At 37.7% G+C, this 24,970-nt stretch overlaps 3 protein-coding genes across 8 annotated transcripts; 2 read left to right on the top strand and 1 right to left on the bottom strand.

The window, feature by feature from the left end:
- The first annotated feature begins 256 nt into the window (after nt 1-256).
- On the top strand, nt 257-2,589 carry LOC111264518 (GPN-loop GTPase 1). Its single transcript, XM_022840504.2, has 3 exons — nt 257-703; nt 1,115-1,372; nt 1,567-2,589. Exons 1-3 carry the CDS (start codon nt 386-388, stop codon nt 2,116-2,118), a joined length of 1,128 nt encoding a protein of 375 aa, XP_022696239.1. The 5' UTR covers nt 257-385; the 3' UTR covers nt 2,119-2,589.
- Nucleotides 2,590-2,727: 138 nt separating this feature from the next.
- LOC111264516 (uncharacterized) lies at nt 2,728-11,502 on the top strand. Of its 5 annotated transcripts, none has more exons than XM_086970108.1 (8): nt 2,728-2,818; nt 6,149-6,215; nt 6,473-6,546; nt 7,097-7,271; nt 8,903-9,080; nt 9,293-9,399; nt 9,857-10,107; nt 10,550-11,502. In XM_086970108.1, exons 2-8 carry the CDS (start codon nt 6,173-6,175, stop codon nt 10,778-10,780), a joined length of 1,059 nt encoding a protein of 352 aa, XP_086826234.1. In that variant the 5' UTR covers nt 2,728-2,818; nt 6,149-6,172; the 3' UTR covers nt 10,781-11,502. The 5 variants fall into 5 exon arrangements, with proteins under 5 accessions (XP_086826234.1, XP_022696235.1, XP_022696234.1 ...); XM_022840500.2 differs by lacking the exon at nt 2,728-2,818 and adding an exon at nt 2,853-4,306 and having other exon boundaries at nt 7,163-7,271; XM_022840499.2 differs by lacking the exon at nt 2,728-2,818 and adding an exon at nt 2,853-4,306.
- Nucleotides 11,503-11,891: 389 nt separating this feature from the next.
- On the bottom strand, nt 11,892-22,675 carry LOC111264512 (acetylcholinesterase-1). Of its 2 annotated transcripts, none has more exons than XM_022840494.1 (4): nt 21,374-22,675; nt 20,621-20,862; nt 13,954-14,100; nt 11,892-12,871 (listed from the first exon to the last, which is right to left on the bottom strand). In XM_022840494.1, the coding sequence occupies exons 1-4, from the start codon at nt 22,667-22,669 to the stop codon at nt 12,658-12,660; spliced, it is 1,899 nt and encodes a 632-aa protein (XP_022696229.1). In that variant the 5' UTR covers nt 22,670-22,675; the 3' UTR covers nt 11,892-12,657. The 2 variants fall into 2 exon arrangements, with proteins under 2 accessions (XP_022696229.1, XP_022696230.1); XM_022840495.2 differs by lacking the exon at nt 11,892-12,871 and adding an exon at nt 14,681-14,809 and having other exon boundaries at nt 14,015-14,100.
- Nucleotides 22,676-24,970: the final 2,295 nt, after the last annotated feature.

Below are 24,970 nucleotides of genomic sequence, written 5' to 3'. Positions count from 1 at the left end.
GCGCTCTTTTTGTCTTCCGATACCTTTTGCCATTGAGAACGTGCAGTCTATGTAAGACATACTGATAAGCTAATTCTTCTATGCAGCTGACATGAAGGTGAATTCTACGACCTTTTTTGTAGCTTGATCTTGCCGTGCCCCCATTTCTGACTGTTTGCTTTTTCCTTCATAAACAAAAATTCCCTCTCCAATGTTGTATCGTCTGCAACTGTATTTGTTTGTTTCTCAGTGTGCTCGAGAACGACTATTGCTTGTGGTGTTATACACAAGAAACATTGCCGGTGGAAAAATTGACAATTCATGTCAAAAAACTTTGCGTGAGGTAAAAGTACCCCAACCATTGAGCTCCTTCCAGATAAGTTGTGGTTTAGCCAAGGAAGTTATCATGGCAGGAGCTGTAACTCTGCCAAATTCCTGCGACAGTAGGAACGACGGTGCGAAGTTGCCAACAGTGCTCATTGTGTTGGGGATGGCCGGGAGCGGCAAAACGAGCTGGGTTCAACGGGTGACAGCTCATCTTTATGCCCAAAAGCGACGTCCGTACGTGATAAACCTTGACCCGGCTTGTCATGAGGTGCCGTATCCAGTCAATGTTGACATCCGGGACACTGTTAAATATAAAGAAGTGATGAAACAGTATAAACTCGGGCCCAACGGTGCAATTGTCACATCTCTGAATTTATTCTCGACAAGATTCGACCAGGTACTTCTGATGATTAAATCTGCATGGCTTTTACTTAGCAAACTGAAATGCACATTCATCAAACGTTATTTTATATACATATACATGCGCTTAGGTTGGCGCAGTCGCTACGCAAAGACGCATTAGTAAATGACCTAAAATGGATATGAAATTCGAACAAAACTACACACAGATCAAAGACTTACCCTTTTCTCCAACCGAATAAGGGCTCGAACGTTATTTGTGTCAGTGTTATACATTACCGATTACTTGTATTTTGTGCGCCATCCATTATCTATGTAGACTTGAGATTATTTGATGCACTCTATAGAAACACGTTTTAAAAAACTCCTCCAATGAAATGTAACATACTTAGTGAATAAATACACAAAACGACTCATACAACGGCTTGATTATTATTCGCATACGCAGGTCATCGAGCTATTGCAGAAACGTTCATCAGAGCATGACATCGTCCTTGTTGATACGCCAGGACAGATCGAGGTCTTCACATGGAGCGCTTCGGGAGATATCATTACGCGAGCCTTAGCTTCGGCTTTTCCCACCGTTCTGATATATGTCATGGATGTAGTCCGATCAACAAAGCCAGTGACTTTCATGTCGAACATGCTTTACGCTTGCTCCATTCTATATAAGACTCGGTTACCGTTCATTATTGCAATGAACAAGGTATGATATTCAACGAAATCCTAGGGAGTAATCTAGATAAGGAAATATTGTATCAGTGTTTTTGCTCAGGATAAGAGCTAATGGTTTAAATCTATCTTTGCGTTTTCGAGATCCAGATGCACATAAATATACGAACATGCTATATATATATATATATATATATATATATATTTTTTTTTTTTTTTTATTTTCAGGTCGACGTCGTCTCACATAGCTATGCTCAAGAATGGATGCGTGATGGTGAGGCGTTTGAAACGTCACTTCGTCAAGAAACTTCATACATCTCTACATTGGCCTCATCACTTGGCCTTGTTCTCGATGAATTCTACAAAAATATTAAATCCGTCGGATGCTCGGCTGTGTCGGGATTTGGCTGTGATGAGTTCTTCCATGCGGTTGACGAAGCTCAAATTGAATATGAGACTGAATACAAACCTGAATATGACCGGATGATGAAGGAAGAGAACCAACGACTTGAGCAAGAGAAAAAGGATTTTCTGAACAAAATATCCTCTGGCGACTCAGTCCTGAGTAACGTAGATGCCATCCCGGAGAAGGAACCTGGTAGTGAGATACTAATTCGTCCGAGCTATGGCCTGGACCTTGAAGAACCCGATTCTGAAGAAGATATTGCCCACGAGCAGGAAGAAAGTAACGATGAGCAAAAAGAATATGAGTCGTTTAAGAGCTTTCTTGCTAAAGAGAAAAATAAAAGAACAAAAAGAATATGCAAAAACACACAATGAGTACGCTGTACTCGTTGTGCCATGCAATCTTCAAAGAAAGGGCTAATCTATAAGAAAATAGGAGAAACTGGCGTCTGTGATTCAATGGGCAAACGTGCTGTATATAGCAAATCTTGTGATCAACCTTATAAATAGTTCAATCAAGTTTTGATGGACAGTCTAAGAAAATTAAGCTTTGTGTCATTCAAAAAACGTTAGGTTCTTTGATATTAAACTAATTATTATATTGCTAACTATTATTGGGCATGATTTCTTATCACCGTTATACAGGAAGGCGGCAATACACTAAAAAGACACTGAAATAAAGCTCACTGAAATAGACCATAAATAGGCGGAAAGTCCGAAAGATATTTTACAATGTCATGAACATTATAGAATATTTTTCGTGTTAACGCTGTGCTCCCAACAGCAGGTTGAGTTGTATATTTTTTGTAAGAAGGCACTCACGTAATAAATCATTTCTCTAAGATATTTTTTGTGTCATATTGGTGCTATATTGGAAAATATCGCTAGGCATGAAACAATCAGAGAATTCTGGTAAGCAGCGTTACCCATTCAAATGACACTAACAATGAAAACTACATTCGCAGTACATCTCAAACGACGAAACGCAGTGCTTCCGGTGTGCTTAGCTGCAAATACGAAACTATTAAAAAGTCTTTTCCTTCAAGTTTGTGATCTCTCCATGTATAATATCTAAGTAAGTTTTTAGTTCTTGGAATATACGAGGTTTGTATCTATGTTTTTCCACGAAAACCTCGCAAAAGGATTATATACATTTGTTTTCCCTAATTAAACATAACCTTCCATCATTTGCTCGTTCGAGACATATTTTCTTCAGTAAGGAAATTCTTAATTTTTGTTAAAGTTGATCTCTAACTGATAGACTTGTGCCTATCCTTCCATCCTTTGATCCATCTACGACACAGTTGAAACCTAAACTTAACGCAAGTGTTAACAATATTATGCGATTTTAGTAGTAAAAGTAAGTAGAAGCAGGTAGAGGTCACCGTTAACAAAAATTAAGAATTTAAGTTTAGGTTTCAACTGATGATGATCAATGCCCTGTATGTTCCAGCAACACTGAAATCATCCTTGGAGCATACAGAACGTTTTCATGGATCATTGTGTGGGCTTTTTAAAGAATCGGTTTCTACTTCGCCTATTAATGTAACGGACAAGTTTTGCAGACTTTTACAAACCAACGCTTTAAAAGCCTCTTTCGTAGATTTTCATTATTTTTCCCATACATTTTCCGATCTGATCACAGTAAGGCAGCAAATAACCATGCATGTATATTAAATAAACTGGGATATCATTGGTGTGTGTATATAATGTTATGGCATGATATGCGAATACACACCTTCGACTGCTTGTAAGCGCGCGGTGTGACATACTCCACGTCGAATTTAGTGATGTCAAAGATGCAACTTCACGTATAATACATTTTAGCAACACTATAGCGGCTATCAATTTCAGGCGACACAGACAATCAATTTGTGTTAGTGATTACAGGTGCCGTTCTTGTTGGAGTTTTTCTGCCTGGAGTTGATAATCTTTCTACAGCAATAAGTTATACGGCGCACTGGAGCAATTTATGAAGAGTAGTTAATATTTAAGCTAGCAATTAGATATTATAAATCATAAGTTCAAGTAATAATTAATAATCCAATAGAATTGCAAGCATTATAATATTTCGATGCGATAAAAATTCGCAAATATATTAAGTAGATTTATCATTTTAAGAGATAAATTGATCTAAGATATGCAAATTTTAAAAAAAAGTACATAAAAATAATCAAACTCACGAACATTTGAAATAAATCCTTGAAAAATATTTTAGTATACTCCTTTATAACTTCATTGTCAGCTTGCTAGTTAACCTAGCTGACCTATAATGACAATGTATCGCAATTTTACGTAATTAAGTCAGCTGCGCATATTGTAATCCACTAATCGTTAGCGTCTTCAAGGCGAAAATACCAGCCCAGATTAACATGCTGACTTCGCGCCATTTTTACCATTCAAACTGACCAATTGATTTCGAAATGTTTGTTTACCTGCTAAAGCATGGCGGGCGACCAGTTGCTTGATATCGGGTCTATGGTACATGATTTTATTTATCCACCATGAGATGAAAGTGTTTGCAACTTGCATGAACATGGTCGCAGTTGTGATACGAAAGTTAGTGAGTATATTGGTTAATGTTTAATAGTTATGAATGTGCGTTTGGTGGTTTCCTGATTCTTGATACGTTTATGTAGTTTCAAGTCTACTTCTTCGCTATTTAATTAAAAAAAAAATCAGGTATGATTGATTCTGCAGCCGGGCAATTGGGCTATGTACTAAAAAGCTGTGTAAAAATATCAAAGCTAGTCATTGAAAAAAAAATATTTTCATGATAATTTATTTCGCCTATTAAGCTCACATAAATTCTTTTTAACTTTGTCTATGGAATAGGACGAAATCAATGAGAGAGATAAAATCCAACACAAAGATGAATACTTCAAGATATATATAAAAGCGTTGCGTGTTCTATATACAATGGCTTTTACATAGTTAAATTACAAGTGTTTATCGCATCAAAAACGACTATATAACGTAGCGACTTGTATGCTTCCTAACTTTGTCAAGTGATTGTCCTTTGGGATAATAAATTATAGTGAAGGCATCCTTGATCACGTATTTTATTCTGTCGAAACAAGTCTATATTGCACAACAAAATGAACCGTAGTAACTCACAGCTCGGCAATGCGCAAGTGTGCTACTGAGTAGATTTGATTACATCGTAAACCTTTGTTACTATATCAAGAGGTATATTTTTAACCGAAAGTAAATTAAGTCAACGCTAGAGCCGAGAAAAACACGCTTTTGACTTTTTATATATGGAATTGATGACCAGAGTATCTCTAACAGAGTGAATATTGAAGTGAATAATTTTTAAAGTAAACGTATTTAAGGAACGAGTATCTAAGGTAAAAGACGGGTGCGAGTGGTTCGTCTTGGACTCCGCTTTTTTTTTATTTAGGTGCTAGAACATGTGGTTTTGATTGTTGAATTCGTCCAGTTATCAATAGACTGTACGTTGTTATAGTTATGCCGCCATTTCTGCATTCGAGTGACAGTATTTGGATTTGCCGCAATATGCGGTGTGCACAAAAATGATATGAGAGTTCAAGTGCGATTACCATGAAATGTAGAGTGGCGTGGATTGGAAAAAGTCGATGTCTCGTACAATGTACATCTAAAAGAAAAAAATGCCCTACATATGAATATAACGGTTAACATCTGATTCGGACGGGTTGTTTTGAAGCATGAATCCGAAAAATATTTTCATTGAACCCTAATCTTTAGTTAGCAACGACCCGAAAACTATCTCATTTTGATCGTAGTTTCTGCTCTGCCAGATCGTTCACGAAGACACGATTTGAGTGTATAAGAAATATTTTCAATGTATGTTCACCAAGAGAACATACATAGCGAAGCTCATAGAGATAAATTGTAATATTTCGGGTGGAAATCTTTCTTTAGCAAAAGTGTCTCTGCGATTCAATCGAGAGTTAGCACCCAGTTACAGCTAGAATTGCAACCGACATTATTATATGTAAACCGTGTGAATAAAGATATTATTATTCACACGATTTGTGTAGTTACGTCGTTAGCAAGATTTCAAATAGTGATCCCAAAAAGATTTATAGGCCGGTGTAGTTATTAGTATGCATTTTGTGTGCATGGTTTGTAGGTTGTAATTTACATTAGACAATTTAGTGTTAGCACTTAAAATGTTTAAAGTCACTAGAACGAAATGGCGATAGCAGAAGCGTTTTTCGGTGTTATTGTTTTTAATCACTTGTTAATCTTTTTGTGACGAAATATTGCAGTGTGCGTTTCCCTACCGACCTATGAGAGAATATATTGAAAATCAGCATAACTACGCATAGCCGTATACCACTCACTATGTTTGCTCCTATATATAAAATATTACAATAAAATAGATGAAATAACAATGAAATCATTGAAAACATTTCAGGCACCACCACTACGTCAACACGAGATGGAGCCTAAAATTCCAGATTTTCTTCCCTATCTACGACTATGTAAGTGACGCTAACAGAAATATGTGGGTTATTCAACATACTACAGTTTACCATGCAGCATCGTACCCTATCATAAAAAGCGATCAAACTAATTAATGCATGTGGTACTCAAATGTAATCTTAGCACGGAGCGCATTTTCTAATTCTCGTAATAGCTACTTCAATCGTGTTTTATATACTTGCTTTTGTTTTTCATCTGGACTATCATGCCTGGTTCCTCTCAGCCACTCTAATTCACGGTTTATTATTGTTTTCAGGTGGCCCCGTTTCACGATCCGTGTTACTTCGAGAAGTTCGGACAAATTCAATGATTAAAATTTCAACTAAATTTGTAGGTCAAGTTTGTAAGCAGTATATTAGAAAGGTACTTCCAAGAGCGCAGTCCTTTAGAGCAACTAACATCAGTACTATAAGATATATAGTATAACAACAGTAATTAGCAGCAACCACATTCTTAAGGAACTTAAAAGTTATTGTTGAACGATTCTTTAGTTGATCAATTAACAGTACTAACCTATAGAGCCGACACGAAAATAAATTATAGAAATTGTAACCAATCGGTTCATCAGTTAAAAAACGAAACTTGTAGGTGAAGCTAATGAATTTTTGCATTCATTTCGTCATTTCATAAACTGAAAACAGCTCTATTTTCAAACTACACAACCATAACCAAATAAGCCAGGTGTCATAAAGTTGTACTACTTACCTCTAGTGTCGGAAACGCGGGTCAGAAACGCACACTCAACTTTATTAAAGAGATACGCTGAAAAATAATTATTATGAGTGATAAATGTGTTTCACTCAATAGCAGTATATTTGTCATCTTACTCGTGTAATGTATGTATTTAAAAAAACCCAACTTGTATTTAATTATTTGTCAGCGAAAAGAACTGACGGAGAAAGCCATCGTCGACTTGCGTCTTCTTATCAATTTCAACAATTCGCAGTATCGATCCAATGATGTACAACCAGTCCCCGGGGAGATTGTCGCGCGAAGAAGGTTTAATTCAGTGGTTTTGGAAGCACGTCTCAAGCCAACATGGGTGAAATATAAAGGTGAGGTAATACAATGCGTTTAATGTAAGACCCCGTGGCATCAAGAACTACGAATAATAATAAAATAATGATAGAGATATGAAAACAGCACATCACGCTTGTGGAAGTAAAAGAAGCCTTTCGCTTCTTATTTTTACGTAATAGGACAATAGAAGCTTTATATATTAGTTTTGAAATATATTAGACTGGTGCATTAGTAAGGAGTTCCAAGTTTTTCTTTAATAGTGGTTTAATGGTATATATCATAGGAAAACGTTTTTTGCTTTGCAAACCTGTTGCTATCTTGTATTTTTCTAGATCACAAAATTTATATATATGGATATATATAATAATATGCAACGTACATGGTCTTGTTGGGTAGCTAAAATAACACTTACGACTTTTATTAATTAATTTCGATTTTACATTACACGATTAATATTTCACAATGATCCCTAAGTAGCTCAAAAAAAAGGAGTGCTTTCTAAACAAAGATTCTGTTTTTGAGTTTAATAAACGAACAGTGATTTCCATCATAAGGTCAATGCTAAAGCGTCATTACTGACGGTCATGTTTAGGTAATTAGGGTCACATCCACTGCAATTACAGCTACAACTTGAGACCTAAGCAACTAATTAATCATTTTAAACACATTCTTTATTAAATCTACAAATAATTTTTATATATTCGTCAGGCGACATTGATAGATGTAAACTCGTTAAAGTATCGTTCAAATAAATTATTCTAGGGAATTTTGTTATGTCAACAACAGGCTAAGTATCATAAAAATGCAATGCCTCATAATGGCCCACCCCTTAAAAAGGCGCACAAAGATTGAAGAATTTAAGCTTATCTGGATGATTCAATTGGCAATTGATATTCTTTTCTATGAGACGACTGTTAATTCCTGTAGGAAAAACCTTGGTATATCAAAAAGGGTTTTTCGAAAACACTTCGATTGTTGTTCGAGCATTCTAAATCTAAACCTACTGAGGATCTTTCGGTTCATCTCTCGAATTTTTTAGAGGCTACATGAGACCTAGCGATAACGAAAACCGTCCATTTCCGACAAAAAATAAAGTTGTTGATCTTGGTGGGGTACCTCTAGCGCGGAAAGATTTGATAAAATTTTCGTAAAAAAAAACGCACTGTTGTTTGCTATAATAAGTTGGTTATTTTGCTGTAAAAAAACCTGGCTTTTTTTTGTCTGGCACTGGAATGAGCAGTTGAACGTATGCAAATCGTTAGTTTGCCTCTATTTAGGTGCCGTACTTTATATATATGATTTGGCCATCACCAACTGAAAAATTAAAAATAAAAAGTTAATGAAGGGCAATAAACAAAAACAGACTTGAATTATTCATTAATCTAAACGTATATATGTTAGTGTTCGATGATGTTCGCGTAAAAAATTTTTTAAAAAGCTATGTCGGGTCGAGAGCGAACACTGTCGAGTTAAGGCCAAAGAAATTACTTCGATAGCCTGAACAATATCAATATATTTAGCGGAACGCCCATGGGACAGCAACCTTCATCGCCATCAAAAATTCTTTAAAAATATCAACTCCGTTACCTATCTACAAAACGAATTTCAATATATACTGTGCTATCTATATGCGTGGTAATAACTAATGTTAATGGTACCTTCACAGATTGCTTTTTCAACGAAGTTCCACTTGACATAACAACCATGGTGTTAGAAAACGCGCCCGAAAAAGGGCCCCTCATGTGCGAGATAGAAATAGAACTAGAATTTCTCAAGGATTCACGCGCGTCGGGTGTTGCGGAGCTCTTTATATCTCGTCATGTCGAGGCGCCTACTCTGCGCAGGTATGTTTTTGCTTTCTTCATCGGTACGAAACATAGTAAAAATTTAATTTCACACTCCCGGGCCAGGACGACAGTTTTGAACCAACGTGCAATTTAGTTTTCTCGGTATGTATGACCTATCCAAATCATTCATCTATATTTCATTATAGCTATACAGTATCTCTAGACCATCGATGTTAAATTTGCTTAATATTGTCGTGGTTATTTGCCAGATCAATTCTTGCCACACAACCGTTTGGTAAAGACGTTGTTAAAAAGATGCAATCGAGTCTTGTCGGATCCGGAATAGACTCATGGATTGTCTCGTTAAAATGCCCACGTGAGTATGATCGTAATGCTCCTTTTAAATTCAATATTTCTGATTAGTTCATATGGTTCAATACATTATTCGAAACCATCAGCAGATAGGCTACCACATTGAATAAACCGAATGTGATTATGACGTTGCAGAGCTATATATTCTTATATAACGTGTCATCTAGTCGTCAATAAAACGTTCCTTTTATCTAATCACCCATGTGGTGTAATATATGACGTTGCCGGGCCTTCAACTAGCGACTTCTGGCCTTGTTAGATAGAGGTTTAGCCGTCCAAACCACTGCACCGATCTAGTAGAACATGCAAGCCTTTGATTGTTATCTGTTCGTACGTTATTAATCACCGTAATCGTGAGTTTCGCTGAAGGTGCCATGAAAGTAAACGCGAGAAGTTACAATGTAGCGCGTTGAGATGGATTGGAAGAGTAACCCTACTAACTGTGCTTTATACACTTCTAGTGCTAGCTGTTCGCATAAATACGCCAGTGCGTTTTGAAATGTGTCAGCATTTGGAGTGCTTTGATCTGGATGCTTTTATCGCTATGGAAATGAGACGCCCAAAGGGCCGATGCCCTGTGTGTAACCGGCTTGTGGAACTTCGTACTTTGACACAATGCAACTTCACAAAAAACATGCTCGAAGAGAATCCTAATTGCGAAAGTTATCGAATTTCGACAAACAGTATCCGGCCAATTTCGAATGAGGAAAAGGTAAGTTATCAACGCTAAACTTTTCTTTAACTTTTATCAAACAATAAATCTTCCGGCTTCGTATATCATATTTACATGTACTAAGCGTAATTTGCAATTCACATGTATATGGTGTTAACCAATACAATCAAAACAAAATACTTTTGAATCCCACATTTACACATGATCCACTATCGTCATATCAGCAATTTTTCGTGGTGCTGCAGTCACCGCAGCATGGCAAAACGATCCATTTAAAATGTAACGAACGAATAGTAGTGAATTTCGTTCTACCAGTGTAGGTCTCAAGGAGATCTAGATTTGAAAGGGCTGTGGCCACTCATAATTATCGATTAATGAGGGTTTTTTTTTTCGGAATAATAAGGGTAAGCTTGAAACGATGACGTTATTTAGCATATATAAAAAAAGATGATTTAGTTCGCTTTTTTGCAACCATTTTCAGAATAAAGCGATTAAATCGCGAAAACGAAAACAAGAGGTTTTCGAAAAAACAGCCTTCGAACCGGAGAAACGAAAACGGGCTTCCTTTCGAGACATGGTCGTGAAGCTCCTCAATAACGATAAATCGAGAAAAATAAACATTGCAAATGTTGACGATAATCAAAACAGAGCAATGCTTCAAAATCAAGAATCGATGGAGAACGACGATTGCGTTGTAATTTTAGATGACTGAACGCGTTAAGTTTTGCATAGCTACGAGTGAGGCGCGACGGCCGTCAGTGCAGAGGTAACGAAAGGCTCCTCATTCTTTGTTCAGCGCTCGTAGACTAACGTGATTTAGTCTTGCTCATTTGATGACAGCGACATTTATAATAACGTGTACATAATGTAATGTGACGGAGGTATACAAAATGACAGGATCGGCTTCGAATTTTATTACTATCGTCCCCAGATCGACAGATACCGGTTCAGCAGCCTGATATTGATGCTCTTGTATATTAATTGAGCGAAGAATTTCCCTGATAAAAGCAGTACATAGTTTCAAAGGCTACGAAACAACATCCTACATGCATCGGTATTTCGTTATAGTATAATATTATATCTAAGATTAAATGCCGCAAAAGGATTGAAATACTGATCCATAGGTATCATTTTACTGAAACGACCAATTGTTTGTTTAAATGGTTTAAAAAGGTGACAAACAGAATGTTATATAAACGTGAAGGAACAAATAAGAAATACTGAAAAAGTGAAGAAAATATATGTTTGGTTCCTAGAGCCTTCATATGATATTATTACGCGTGTGTTATGCGTTAGCATCAATAAGTATGTTCATGTGAAATTGAAGATTGAATTACGAAGCTTTAGTGGCATGCAGGAAGCCTAGAAGCACAGCTGTTTCGAAGTTGTAAATAGACATCGGAAGAGAAATAAAGAGCAAAGCGTGCTTTTGTAGTAGAATCTTTTTTTTGTATCAATAGCGATTTATGTTTGTTAGGTGTTGTTTGAATTGGTTTCAAAGTGAGCCCTGGTCTAAGCTAATTTGAAAGATCAATGAGCTTCGGCGATGCAACATTTAAAATCTTTGCCCAATCTGTTTAAAGATAAGTTGACGCTTATATATATATATATCTAAAACTCGCCAAATAAATTATAAGCTTAAGCCAGGTACATGAATGAAGCACTCTTTGATACTTTTAAATACACTGTTTCGCGTTATAAAAAAATCTCCGTTTCAGTTTTCAAACTGGTTTAAAACAGGGTTGAGCGTAATGTGTTCTGCACACCATACTTGGTATATTTCCCCACTTATCTTCATCGCAGATATGAAATCAATAGCCTGATTTATCTTAGGCTGTATTTATTCTTTGTATAATTTACTTATTAGATTAAAGTGGATGTGTGGTGCCAAGTTCTTTCAAATAAAGGACTACTCTCATTCAGGTGCACCAAAGAAATTGTAATTAAGTAAGAATTGTAATCTGAGAACAAGCTTTGTGATTTTCTTGCCAGAAGTCACAATGTGTGAAATTTCAAATGATATAGCCTTGATTCCTCGCCTAAAACCTACGTAGGGCATTAAGAATGGAAAAATGTGTACGATTCCGTTCCATTTCATCAGTCTGATGCTCGTGCCAATTGTTTCCGTTAGACATTTCGAATTAGACGCTTACTCAAAAGAGCCTAAATAATTTGCGGTATTCGCATTCAATTATGGAAGTTCAGGTAAACCTTAAATTATAATTATAGCGGACGAAACTATTCCTTTTCATTATCATTTTCGTACAGTCGTTTCGTAAGAGGATTTTACGTATACCTACATTTTTCACCTTTTTCTTTCTTTACTTTATTAGATATATTATTCTTCGTCGATCCTCGTAGTGTCTTCTGTCTTAAAAAAAAATAGCGGAAAATGTCAGCATTTTACTTATAACATTGTAGTATCTGTTGGTTAACTTTTATCAACTGAAATTCACTACAGAACAAATGATTCCATCTTTATAATTATATATTCATTGCACGAAACTGTAGCCATGTCGTTATTACGCAAATAAATATAGGACATATACAGTAGTAAAATTTACAAATTGACCATCGCTGTGCCTTGTTCTACCATAAGACCTTTTGCTTTAAAAGAAGTATTAGACCTATCAGCGACACCGAATGGATGACCATTGTAGAAGGTACGATTTGGGCAGGTGTAGCCGCCGATGTAGTACGGAGCTTCTTGAATTTTTGAGGTCGACGTGAAACAGTATTTTTTTGAGGTATGGCATTATTGCCACTGAAGTCAAATGTTGATCCGGGTTTCTTAACTGCGACTCTACAAACGAATAGCGAGAAGGAGTAAACAAAAACTGAGGCTTGTATACGCGTTTAAACTAAGATTTGAATTATAAGTCTGACAGATCCAAGTCTCTGTAGGGACTTATGCGCTACTCTGCTATGGTTTTAGCACTTCAAGTGTTTTAATTGCCTCGAACTACACACCGATGTGAGTAGTAAACGTTCGTATTGATTTAATCTCTGTATTCGGCTTGCAACATTCAGTGACACAAAAGTTTGATTATACAGTTATCATATTGCGGTGCTGTACGTGAGGTGAATAGACATATTTGTGAATTAAAAAGTGCAGATTGATGGAAAACGTTGCTAACATTTTTTGTTAACTTGCATTTCTTACGCTAGCTTAAAATCTTCTCTTGGAAAATATGAATGGCCAGAGCAGATAATTAAACTAGCCGTTAGTGCCCGGGCATCCTCACACGGCAGTTCGTAAAACTTGTTGCGAAATCTTTTTATAGTACACAATACATTGAAGGTCGCTCAGTTAACATATGCCATCTAAAAAAACCTAAGTTGTGATACGATCTCTATAGATTTCCTGTTTCAATAGGATTAAATGCAAGAACAGTTTCTGTAAGTTTGATTTCTCGAGCTTATTAAGCAACAGGATCATCTCTTCGTCGGTGCACCAATGTATACCGCTCTTCGCTGTTATAATATAGTCGTCAAACAATTTCGATTTTCATTACGATTTGCTCAAATAGGTTTGTCCTAACGCAGTAAAATCGCATTACCGTAATCTCAGATATTATTATTGTACATTATTTAATAATGTCGATTTATTTCGCCATGCCACTGCCACATGATCTCTTAGTAGCAAGTTGCAAACACATTACAGAGCCCTCACATGGTCACTCACGTTCGATAGTCATGCTCTTCCTTGAACACCGACTATGACAAAACGAGCGAAACTTTAAGGGCACCCATTCAACAGTGAATAATATTCAACCTTTTTCATCTTTTCTTCTTTTTTTTACATATAAATTTGTATATTCAATTTGTATTTGTATCCGCATATACTTTGCATAAATTGGTAAACAAAAAAAAAAGTACACCTACATGTTATGAAGGTAATCATCCCATACCGAACACTTGTCCGATCGCGGCCCCGTAATCTCGGTGAAACCTGAAGCCTCTATCCGGAGCATGCGCGGTTCGGTTGGAGTGTACAGAGGCCAATCGGTGCCGTCGGGTCTCGAAGGTATTCTTAAAAGAGCAAATAAAATCTCACAAGCATTATTATCCGCGCCCGTAAAATTAAACATTTTCTTTTTTCAACATAAGTGAAGTTTGGATTTGGAGTATAATTTGGAGCAATATTTCGGTGATAATACTTTTCGTTTTTCATTACTTATTATGTTCACAATTAGTTTAGCCTGATGAAATGATTCATAGTAATAAATAATTAAAGAAAAATATTCAAGAATATGTGCTTGTTTACAGATAGATGTGCATAAACTGCCTGCAATCTCGCTAATAGCATTTCCGCATGCTAATTCAACTAGCTGCATCTATCATTATGCGTGGCACTGTATTTACAAAGAAAAATATCAGCAGCAATGATTCATAAAAATTTTGTGATAGTCTGCTTAAACTCAAAAAGGTCCCTTACTTCGTGCAGAGCTCCGCTACCTTATTTAGACTTCAGAAAGTTCTTTATTTGTTTGTGTCTATTTTTTTCTTATTATGTATTTTTAATATATATGTATCTGCAATAATTTGTTTATGTCTTAGCCTTATCGGATCCACGTGTTTTCGATATGAGCCAACAGATTATTTCACTCACCATCAATTATATCAAGGTCTACTCGGAAGCATTTCAGCGCCGAAGACAAAATAGATGATCAGTGCAAACGCTACTTTCTGGCTGACAGGCAGGCATTGGGAACCAATCACGGTTATATCGTATTGATTCCTGAAGAAATATATCAAGTAGCGGTTTTTTTCTATTCGACATTACTATAACGGATTAGGACGAAGTCTAGAAGGTTATGATTGCGTTTTGTAAGATTGCCCTTTAATTAAGATTTAAGACTGAACGAAAATCCAAAAATACTTGGTTTTATTTTTATTTCGTTGTTATTATGTATTCATTACGTCCTTATCTCTATAAAAATAACTTTGAAAAAGAACATCGTATATTCTGGAAATTTTGAATTGGCTCGATGTTCAAAATGGGTACTGCGACACTGTCTATGTGCATTTAATGGGATCCATAATTAACTTCAAACGCGCGGTTTAGTATTTTTCCACGTGTCGAAGCAACACTTTCTAGCTAAAGTGCTAACATATCCAATTTCTGCTCGTTGTGCACGTTGATCGTATATCAGTAAGCTCAACGAAGAGCAGTTTAATATTAAGTTATTTTCGTATAGTTCAAACAAACTTGTTTCCATCTGATTAGCAAGGTTGCCTTTAATCTATTCCATCGCATGGCATTGATCGAGCCATTATCATAATATTTTTGTGGACCTCTCCCGTAATCACCAAATCTGCTATTATGGAATACACAGCTTTAGGATTTTTGGCTTCCGACATTATTGCCAACTACCGCAGAGATGGGTGAGTAGAAAAACTTGCACTTAGGGATTTCAGCGGAAAAACGATTTTCAGGCGAATAATGGGAGGCTTATCTTTATATTATATTAAAAGATCAGATACTGGTACTCGAGCGGCACCAATCCGTGATTTTTTGGTAATCAGTGCTAATTTAAGGACCTTTGTTTGTTGAAATCGTGAAAGCTGTTGCTCTAAGCGCCTGCAAATCGCCGCATATTTCAATTATAAACCTGTATTGTATTGTATTGTCTACACGCGGTCAGTTCGTCACCATGCTCGGACATACCACCTTAATTCCGTTTCCCCTTCATTCATAGAATAAGTTTCCAAAATCTTTAACCTGTTGTCTTACTTTCTTCTGCTTCTTCATAAATGTACAATCCAAGGCTGGGCAAATCTGTACATTAAACAGAGCACAACTAGACTTCACTGCTCATCTGTTGTTCAAAGTGGCGTAGCAATTTTGAGATAAGAACGAACTGTTACATCAATCCGGCATGACGTAACGTATGTATGATGACTCTTTTGGCTTACTGAGGGCAACTTCAGCTCTGTGTTACTGTGCTTCTGAATGGATGCAAGAAGAAACCGCGAGCAAATCAATGACCTAAGAAGCAATGACCTCCAGCGCAAGCAATTCACCGTGAAACTGTGTGCCACGTGTGAAGTACATACGCGATACTTTTCTATCTGTCTTTTAAAATAGGAGCGAAATTTGGCAATCATTTTCTGAAATGAAATCAGTAACATAATCTGCCTACTGAATATCACTTTATCGGAAAAATACAAGGCAATAAAATAGATCAGGCATTGCCGCGGCATCTTTCCAAAAAGTTAACTAAGAGGGGGCTGAATAAAAAGATGATTTCTTCGCTGCATCTATTTATGGTTTAAGTAATTCTCACAACAAAGTCTATAAGCCCATATAAGAGCATTACATCTTTTGTATTTCCCCGGTGTGTTCCACCCATGCCGCTAAACACCGTCAGAAATGGTATGTTACAGCTGAATTATTTTTCGCTAAACAGGACCGTCTTCGTTTGGAAAACCAATCCTCCTCTATTCCAGATCCGGAAAAAGAAAAAGGTATTGAAGTAATCCCGTGATTTCTCTTGCAACTGACTTACCAAGTCCGTCCTTTCGTTTTTGCCTCTGTTCTTGGATTAAGCACGAAATGCCGTCAGTGTATCTGTTCAGGTTAGAGTGTATATTAACAAACCAAATCGAAAGTTCTGCGGGTAACTAATTCAATTTTGTCCTAAATAAATAACCTTTGCATCCGTCTTTGATTAATTTTCAAAAACAGTTTCGACAGAAAAAGCATACCCGTTCAGTGTATGCTTCCATAGGACAATATAGAGCAATTACGTATCGTAATTATAGACCGCTTCAACTCGCCATATTCTAACCGTTAGGGCGAAATTCATAAACGTGGCATCGATAACACACCATAAATAAGCATTTTCTTATCTATAAAGGTAATACTTGAGATGGGTGCATTATAGATTTCAGCTTCAGGGAGTTTTCAGCTTTAATCAAGTATGTCTCAAAACAGTACTTGGACTGTGGCGCAATTGTATCTGTGTTATGGATATTGCAAAACGCCGTGACGTTATCCTCTGTTATCATCTGACGCTGATTATCAGTCTGTTCTAGGTAATGTATTTGTTACACTGTTAAGCCCTGTTAAGTTTGAACTACTTCGCTGAGAACTGCACATAGACCCATATAAGTAACGTCCGTTAGAAAATTAAGTCGCGAACATCGGCTCTTTTTCAGTGCCCAACTTGTGTGGTACTCGCACCCAGCTATGAGATACGGAGCGTTTGCGCTTAGGCAATAATCAATAGCATTTACTAGCAAGTTGATTTACTAGTGTCGTTGTACTGGCAACGTTGCTGGATTTGTGGCAGATCGTCCAGCTTTAAAGGATTAACAGGTATTTTGCATTGTGAGAACCTGGAAGATACTGGAAAGGTACCAAGTAGGTTTCGCAATGAAAATTAAGCGATTAATGTTTCATTAACTTCAAAGATGAGGATTATTTTTTGAAAGGAATGAATAAACCAATTTTTTGACGAATGCTGGATTCCATATTCATGTAGTTAGTATACCAGTGGTTAGTAATTATAGTATGCTAATATATACATATATTAGTATGCCTTTACTTTGAATTATGAGCCATCATGTGTGTGATGAGCCCCCGACGAGCTAGTACAATTTGTTATATAACTAAGCAACAAAAATAAACCCTACCAGGAACACTAAATAATTTTTTGAGTCATTGGCGAGCTTGTTTTAACGTTTGCGTGAAAAATTTTCCTAAGTATAGAGCCTCGATTTTCTTTCTTTGCACTACCACCGCTACAGCCGCTGTTATAATATAAACACACGCTTGAAGGTTTACGTCTCTCGTCGATTAACGTCGTGGCATCAGAAAATTAATGCTTCGTCGTTATGAATTATGTTGCTAATCCTATTAACATTCGCTATATCAACTCATTGCCAGCCCACTGCACAACCAAGGTTACCCGTGCCCCAGACAAAAATATTTTGTATGTTCAAAATAATGAATTCAGGTATGTCTGTCCATCAAAACCTCAATAAACGATCACTTTTCTGTCTTTGAAGAGTAGAAAGAAAGCTAACGAAGAAATTATAAAGGAAAAACTTTTCCTTTATATGGAGTAACCTTATTGTACGTTGATAAGTTTTTTGTTATGTTTTCGTGTTTTACGTCCGGTTTGCAACCTATACCACCTCACATGGTCCCAAGCTTCGTAGGCAAAGACATTACCACTGCGATACTATGGCGATTTCTTATGTTTCGACTTATGGCGAAATATTGGTACTGGTATTTTTGCCGCCAATCTATTGCGAACACAAACATGTCGCCGTAAATATTTATTTTAAGATTGCACTCAACAAGCCTAATCACTTCAACCTTTTCTTTCGGCAATTGCTATCCCTTAAATCTCCTGCTACAACTTATCCCGACATTCATGTAAATACATCAAGGTATTTCCATATCTAATACGGAGAAGATAACCATCGTCCTCGCCTAGTTGACTTGGGCTGAATGATAAGTGATTTCACTGGTAGTTGGTTCAAGAACCTTTGATGTCCTCAGATAACACAAACTTAATAGCGACAATCAGTGAGTGCGTAAGGAGTTTGGCGAAGCTATTTGTTAAATATCGACCGCTATAGAGGCCGCTAATAACGCTGACTAAGACTTAATTGCTTCACCGGTAATAACATTGGGGATCGCAACGGTAGCGACTTGCATCCATTGTGGAAAGAGCTTCTGGTGATTCTGAAGAACAGCGCTACCCTTGACTTGCTGATGTTGCGCGCCAAAGACGCAATAATAATAATTGTAAACGCTACAGGATTTTTGCCCTCTCTTCCGGGACTAGATAGATTGTTTACAGAAATATAACGTAATGATTTTACTTGGACAGAGTAGGTGTGGACAGTTGACGTGACGTTCTCCCAGAATATATGCAAAAGTCCTGTTTGTAAATATTAATTACTAAAAATTAATCAAACGACTAGTGAGACCTCCATGTATGATTCTTGTATAATTTCAGATCTATGGAACGGTTTTTGTCATATTAGAGCCTTAATTTAGTTAACTGTATCGGCCCTGTCGTTGGATGCCTACTAGCCCCGAGTCTACTACAAAAGTTCACCGTAATATGCTTATTGAGCTGCTTAGTTTTAATAGTACGCATGTTGATATCTGTTCAAAAAATAAAGGAGTACCAACAAGATAAACCGGCAATCATCCTCACCCTTGGATCATATTCGTGCGCAGTGTACATTTGAATAATACAAGCTTTTTCTTTGCACATTCCCAGTGTAACGATATCAATTCTGTCTTCAGAAATTTCCAGCGGTATTCTAATAATAATTTTTGAATATACATTGGATCGCAAGAAAGGTCTGCACAGCGTTTGGCTATGCTTGCAACAGTATTGTACACCAGGAGCATTTCAAAGGTGGTATATTTTTTTACTACATAGATTAGAAAAAAACGACACGTAATTATGTCAGTGGAGTGCTGACTGCTGCTATCTTTTGAAACTATTCAATGGACGCGAACGGGTTGATGACAAATTGTATGATTTGAAAGCATGACATTACATGCTAATAGCAGGCGCTCAAATGCTTGATAATAGGCACTTCACATTTACCAAACGTACTTGAACTGATCGCATATGTTCGCATTAGTACTGCTATGTTATTTTGCCATGCTTTCTCTAGATCCGTAGTGCTATACCATTGTGTTTTAAAGCTTTCCGGAGGGTCCCGACCAATGGATGAGGCGAAGAGCGTGTACGGCGTAAGGGTAGGAGTTCCTGGACCCCTACCGGATGCGTTGCTATCTGGCGGATAAAGAGATGTCTATTAGGGATACTAAAAGACATAATTTATGTCAAAGTTTCCGGCGCGGACCAAAACCAGACTCGGTTCGTGGCGATGCTAAGCAGCTGCGAATTCAAAGCTGCAGTAGTAAGCCACTATGACGGATGCCGGCGGAAAAGAATAGACGTTTTGACGTAATGCCAAAGCAGTGTCAAGGCTCCATTCCCCAACCTAGGCGTCCAGGCATGGGCGCCTTTAGTGCTACAGAATATTTCATATTACCCGGGTTAGCGCTTTCGCAATCAACCTCATTAGAGATACAAAAAAAAAAGTTCTGAAACTTTCCATTCTCTATTTCGTAGCTTTCAGGAAGAAAAGTGCCTCGCGCCTATGTGTGTGAGAGTGTCTAATGAAGCTTGTCCCGACATGTGCTTAAGATTACAAAATTAGCTACCGTTCTATACACAATTGTCGAGCTTCAATAATATAGATCTTGAACCCGCAATATTACAGCAGGAATAATCGGTAGTTATGTTGGTGAACTCCAATAATAAAATAACTTTCCGTTGCAAAACGAGACGAGTTGTAAATAAATCCGATGGAAAACACAGCGAAAAATATCACGAAATATATTCGAAATAAACGCAGATCGCTCGCCGCTGATAACGAACGTCAATGTGCTAAGGCAGTAAGTGGGGTAGGAAAATAACATAAAGATATTGGTTCTTGATTGAAAAATGTTTTAAATCTGTTCTTCTGGAATCTTTTTAGAACAATGTGTACGAATGGTGCTTACCCGTTTTTTATGAAATCTGCTATCATTTTCAAAGAGTTCAGTACCAAGGTCTTGTGGTCACCGTCGATTGGCACTCGCATATAGCGTGCTAGTTCTGGACTGGCTTGATTGGAGCGCTCAGCCTTTTCACCTAGGTGCAGTTGTCCGCCCATTGTATAGGGAACATCGTCACAGTGAGTCGCACCTGTCCATTCGGGCCAATAGCTTGTCAAAGGTCGCTGGTTCCACACGTAGCGGTAAACCTAGAAAGAAGAGTATGGATCCTCAGTGTAATCGTATTAGTTCCTACTCTGTTATACTACTTTTATAGTTTCACTATCTGTAGAAGTTTGGCCATTCGAAAAGCCACGGCAGTACGCACAGGATTTCTTGCATTCACAAACGTTATTTTATGCTTTAAAGTTCTACGTTAAATTTTTAAAGTCGTTCGGGCTTTGGCACATAGGTTTCGATATATCGTTGGGTTTAAAATGTCTTGCGATATTGATGACTGGTCAATGACAATTTATTACAGTCATGAAGCCTTCTGCCGCGTCCAACCAATGTAATTTATACCCAATTTACGCACGGCGACATACAACGTTCGAAGCATCAAAATTTGGATAAACAAATGATTGTTCTTATGCGCATTACGTAGTTTACTTAGTATCGCATATCATACAAGCTGATAGCAATGCTGTACAACGCAAGTTATGTTGTTATTATAAGTTGTCCGAGTTACACTGGTAATAATGATAAATAGAAAATATGTACCTTGACACCCCTATTGGCGAGGAAAGCGGAATAAAGATCGGTTGGGCACTCGAAAATAAGATCTCCAAATAGACGCCCCATGGCAGAGCGTAGATTATGGCCAACCTGCAACGTCTGCGGGATGTATGCAATCGAACTGTCTCGTACGAGCTCCACAGGTAAATTGAGAATGACCTTCATAACGATTCGCGCAAGATCGATGTAATCATCAGCCGAAGACGTATCGTTGAATTGAAAACGTTCCAGTATTCCTTCGATGAACAAGCCTCCCTCGTTGCTTACGGTACTTGTAAACACCTCCTTAATGTCGTCGTTGAGGGGCACCTTTGACTGATCAGTAGGGAATGGAAAATCGGGCAGGAGGTTGTCGATACCATATTGTGGTTGGAAGGTTATCGTATAATGCTCTCCTAAACCTCGGTTCACTGCGTCAAACAGCGTCTTAGCGTCAACATTCTTTATACAACGGCCAATATCTTCTAGTTGATCTTCAGGTTTTCGACTCGAATCGATGCAATTGACAACACTGGCGGCACTTACTGCGCCGTTTATGCTATTCATCGAAAAAGATGGAGCAGCACTGACAGGTGTACCGCTCTGAAGTATCACTCGCGAAAATAGCCCTTTGGCAAGAGGACTTCCCATAAGGAAGCCGACGGCAAACGCCCCAGCAGACTGGCCCCATAGGGTGAACTTATCTGGATCTCCATTTAAAGCTCGCGCATTCTCCTTTACGAATTTTACGGCTAAAAGAATATCATGCAGTCCCTGATTGCCCGGAGCTTCCGTATTGTTTAAAAAAAGGAAACCCATTACAGACAGGCGGTAGTTTATTATTACCACAATGATATCGTGGCGAGCAACTAATTCCTCAGGATCGTAGAGGAATAAGCCGTTGAAGCCTCCAAGGAAGCTTCCTCCATATACGTACACAACGACAGGGGCATCTGTTACACCCTTCGGCCTATAGATGTTCACGTGTAAGCAATCCTCTGACGTCGACTCGAAGTGGAAATTGATTCCCTTGCGGATATAGAATGTGTTACCCTGAATACACGCATCAGCCAACTTGGTGCCGTCCTGCTCACCACTGTACGCATGGGGCTTCGGATGTTTGAAACGCAGATTTCCGAGCGGTGGTTTGGCGTAGCGCACCCCCAGAAAAGCTTCAACCTTTCGAGGAACATCGGGTATGTCAATCTCAATTCCGTTCCATAATCCGGAAGTCAGGTTTGCCGTCGGCGTTGTTGCCGTCAAGGGAATGGCAATTAGAAGGGCAAATATTAAACGGAGCATGTCACACACCGCTCAGTAAAGGGCTAATGATCAGACGGTTCCACCGGAACCCGCCAAAACAGCAGCCGCCAAGGATTTTGGCTCCATACTTCTTTCCACTGTATCTTTCCGTCTGTTCTTTCTCCGAAGTCAAGATGAGGGTGACTTGAAGAACATTAGCTTGTCTGGAGAGGGAAAATAAGTTGGTTCTGCTTTAGATTTTTCTGGTATGAGCTCTGCTACCTGTGACAAGAACGAGGTTCTTGATTGCATCAGATCCGTCTGATCTACGAGACTTTCGATGTCACACTGTAAATCGGCCCGATTTAAATGAATAGGACCACTCGCTTATATTTGTATATGTCAAAAAAACAACGACATTTTTCAGTGATTCCAGAGCTGGATTATATAGTCTCTACGTACGATTATTTAAGGTTGGCCTCTTATGTTTATGCTAAGACCAAGCGTAGTAATAGGCGTTTTTTTTCGATAGATTATAGGTTTTTACAGACTTTTAAAAATAAAAACATGTCCCTAACATATGCTTGCAACATTTTTAAAATCGTTTGCCGTCATAAAACTTGTTTTCCTATTATTTTATTACTATTATAAAAAAAAAAAACTTTACCAACAAATTGTGCGATTGGTCTGGCCTTATTAATTGGCGGTTTTAAGAATACTGGGATTTTTAAACTACTAGCTTACCGTCAGGACAGACAGTGGCACACAAGAAGTATAGTCTTTTGAAAGTCTTTAGTTAGCTTGGCCTGGTTAAAAATCTCGTTCAGTTCAGACGTTTCTTCCTTTTGCGCAACAAACGAGATCAATTCATTTAGGATAGCCCATCCTATCCATCGTCGGAATTGCATGATATCGTTAGCAACGCACAATATATCTAATTGTTTAAATAAACGATCAGTAAGGTTATTAACAAATGTTTCGAACAATAAATAGTTTTATAGAACTTCTCATTTGGTTTTAGCAGCCAGATGTCCGGTCATGCCAACAGCATTATATTATTTGTGATTCATAGAGTGCTATCATGCACATGTCGATTACTCTTATTAATACATATCGTGTTGAACATTTGCAAAAGGCTTTATTCATATGGGTGGCGATTTTGATTATAGTAAGTTAAGCTGTATATAGAGATATTGCCTCATTTCAATTTTCTATAACATTTCTGATCTAACTGAAAGTTGAAGTGTTTGTCCACGAATTTTGCTATATCCATAAATCTGAAATAGATCGTTACGGCCGATCAGCGGCTGCCTAAACATATCCCATGCAAGAAATGGCCTGCCAAACCTGCTTACTGATATTTGCAGATCCTGCAAAATGACTCCTATGTTTTGAAGCAATTTGCATCAATACGAACGCGTTGCGCGTGTTGAAATTTTACCTAGATGTTCATAATATTAAGGAACAGCTATTCCACTGCATGTGCGACTAGATAAAGCAGATTTTAAGCTAACGGTTGATGCACTTCAGGCATAGTATTTGTTCAAATATAAACAATAGTTCTGTTATACGCTCTTGAAAGCTACATCCAATGGAAGAATGATCGAGTCAATTTTAAGAGAAGCTGCAAGTGCTTTTGTTTTTTTGTCATACAGATTGTTAATAGACACTACGTAATTCTCTTACGAGGCTTCTAGACCTAGCACAGCATTTGCGGCGATTAATGTCAGAGGAAAGACGGAAACTAGTTCGCTTCTCTGCGTGCTCAAGGCGCAGCAAAATAGTAGAGCATATCGACGGGTCCCTGGCGGGATCAATAGACAGTTAATAATGGTAGTATTAATAACACTAGTAACTCGAAATTCACGAGATTTTCTGACTTCTTTTCGATTTCTTCTCTGGGCGTGTTTAGACGAAAAAGGAGCCATATTTACAAGTGTTGATAAACATCTACTATGTAGTGTAGTACTGAAGCAGTCGTTGCCGGACTTTTTCAACTGCTGCAGTTTTTGTTACCAGGTCAACGAGCATAGTGGGCTTGCGATTGCGCACAGGATACGGAAAAATCAAAAAAACAACGGTTACAGTTGACGCTAAATTAATTACAGTCGGATGTTACTAGTTCTTATCTTACAGCAAGCAAACCCAATAAAATAACCGAGACACAAAACTTATATCTAGCTGGAATTCGAGTTAGCCAGTATCAGCGTTGTTGGTAAATTTTGTTAGGCAGGCAAGACTACTTAAATACCCTGCGTGGCCACTAATCACGCGTTTCTAAAAGTAGAAGATATGCAAATCTACTCGAGAGCAATGAAAAACGACGTACTTTTTAAATTACTGTGTATACTACCTTAAGTG

This window comes from Varroa jacobsoni, unplaced genomic scaffold (genome assembly GCF_002532875.2).
Source record: "Varroa jacobsoni isolate VJ856 unplaced genomic scaffold, vjacob_1.0 scaffold_869, whole genome shotgun sequence".
Taxonomy (NCBI): domain Eukaryota; kingdom Metazoa; phylum Arthropoda; class Arachnida; order Mesostigmata; family Varroidae; genus Varroa; species Varroa jacobsoni.
This window is presented reverse-complemented; position numbering and strand designations above follow the sequence as displayed.

Bases quoted from the DNA above. Each gene is read 5' to 3' on its own strand.
- LOC111264518 (XM_022840504.2), top strand. From the start codon at position 386: ATGGCAGGAGCTGTAACTCTGCCAAATTCCTGCGACAGTAGGAACGAC. The intron at 704-1,114 runs GTACTTCTGATG...TCGCATACGCAG, and splicing joins TCTCGACAAGATTCGACCAG to GTCATCGAGCTATTGCAGAA. The intron at 1,373-1,566 runs GTATGATATTCA...TTTTATTTTCAG, and splicing joins TCATTATTGCAATGAACAAG to GTCGACGTCGTCTCACATAG.
- LOC111264516 (XM_022840499.2), top strand. From the start codon at position 4,229: ATGATTTTATTTATCCACCATGAGATGAAAGTGTTTGCAACTTGCATG. The intron at 6,547-7,096 runs GTAGGTCAAGTT...ATTATTTGTCAG, and splicing joins TTAAAATTTCAACTAAATTT to CGAAAAGAACTGACGGAGAA. The intron at 9,400-9,856 runs GTGAGTATGATC...ATACACTTCTAG, and splicing joins TGTCTCGTTAAAATGCCCAC to TGCTAGCTGTTCGCATAAAT.
- LOC111264512 (XM_022840494.1), bottom strand. From the start codon at position 22,669: ATGCTCCGTTTAATATTTGCCCTTCTAATTGCCATTCCCTTGACGGCA. The intron at 20,863-21,373 runs GTACATATTTTC...TCTTCTTTCTAG, and splicing joins TCGCCAATAGGGGTGTCAAG to GTTTACCGCTACGTGTGGAA. The intron at 12,872-13,953 runs GTAGGTGTACTT...ATTCGTTTGTAG, and splicing joins GATGATTACCTTCATAACAT to AGTCGCAGTTAAGAAACCCG.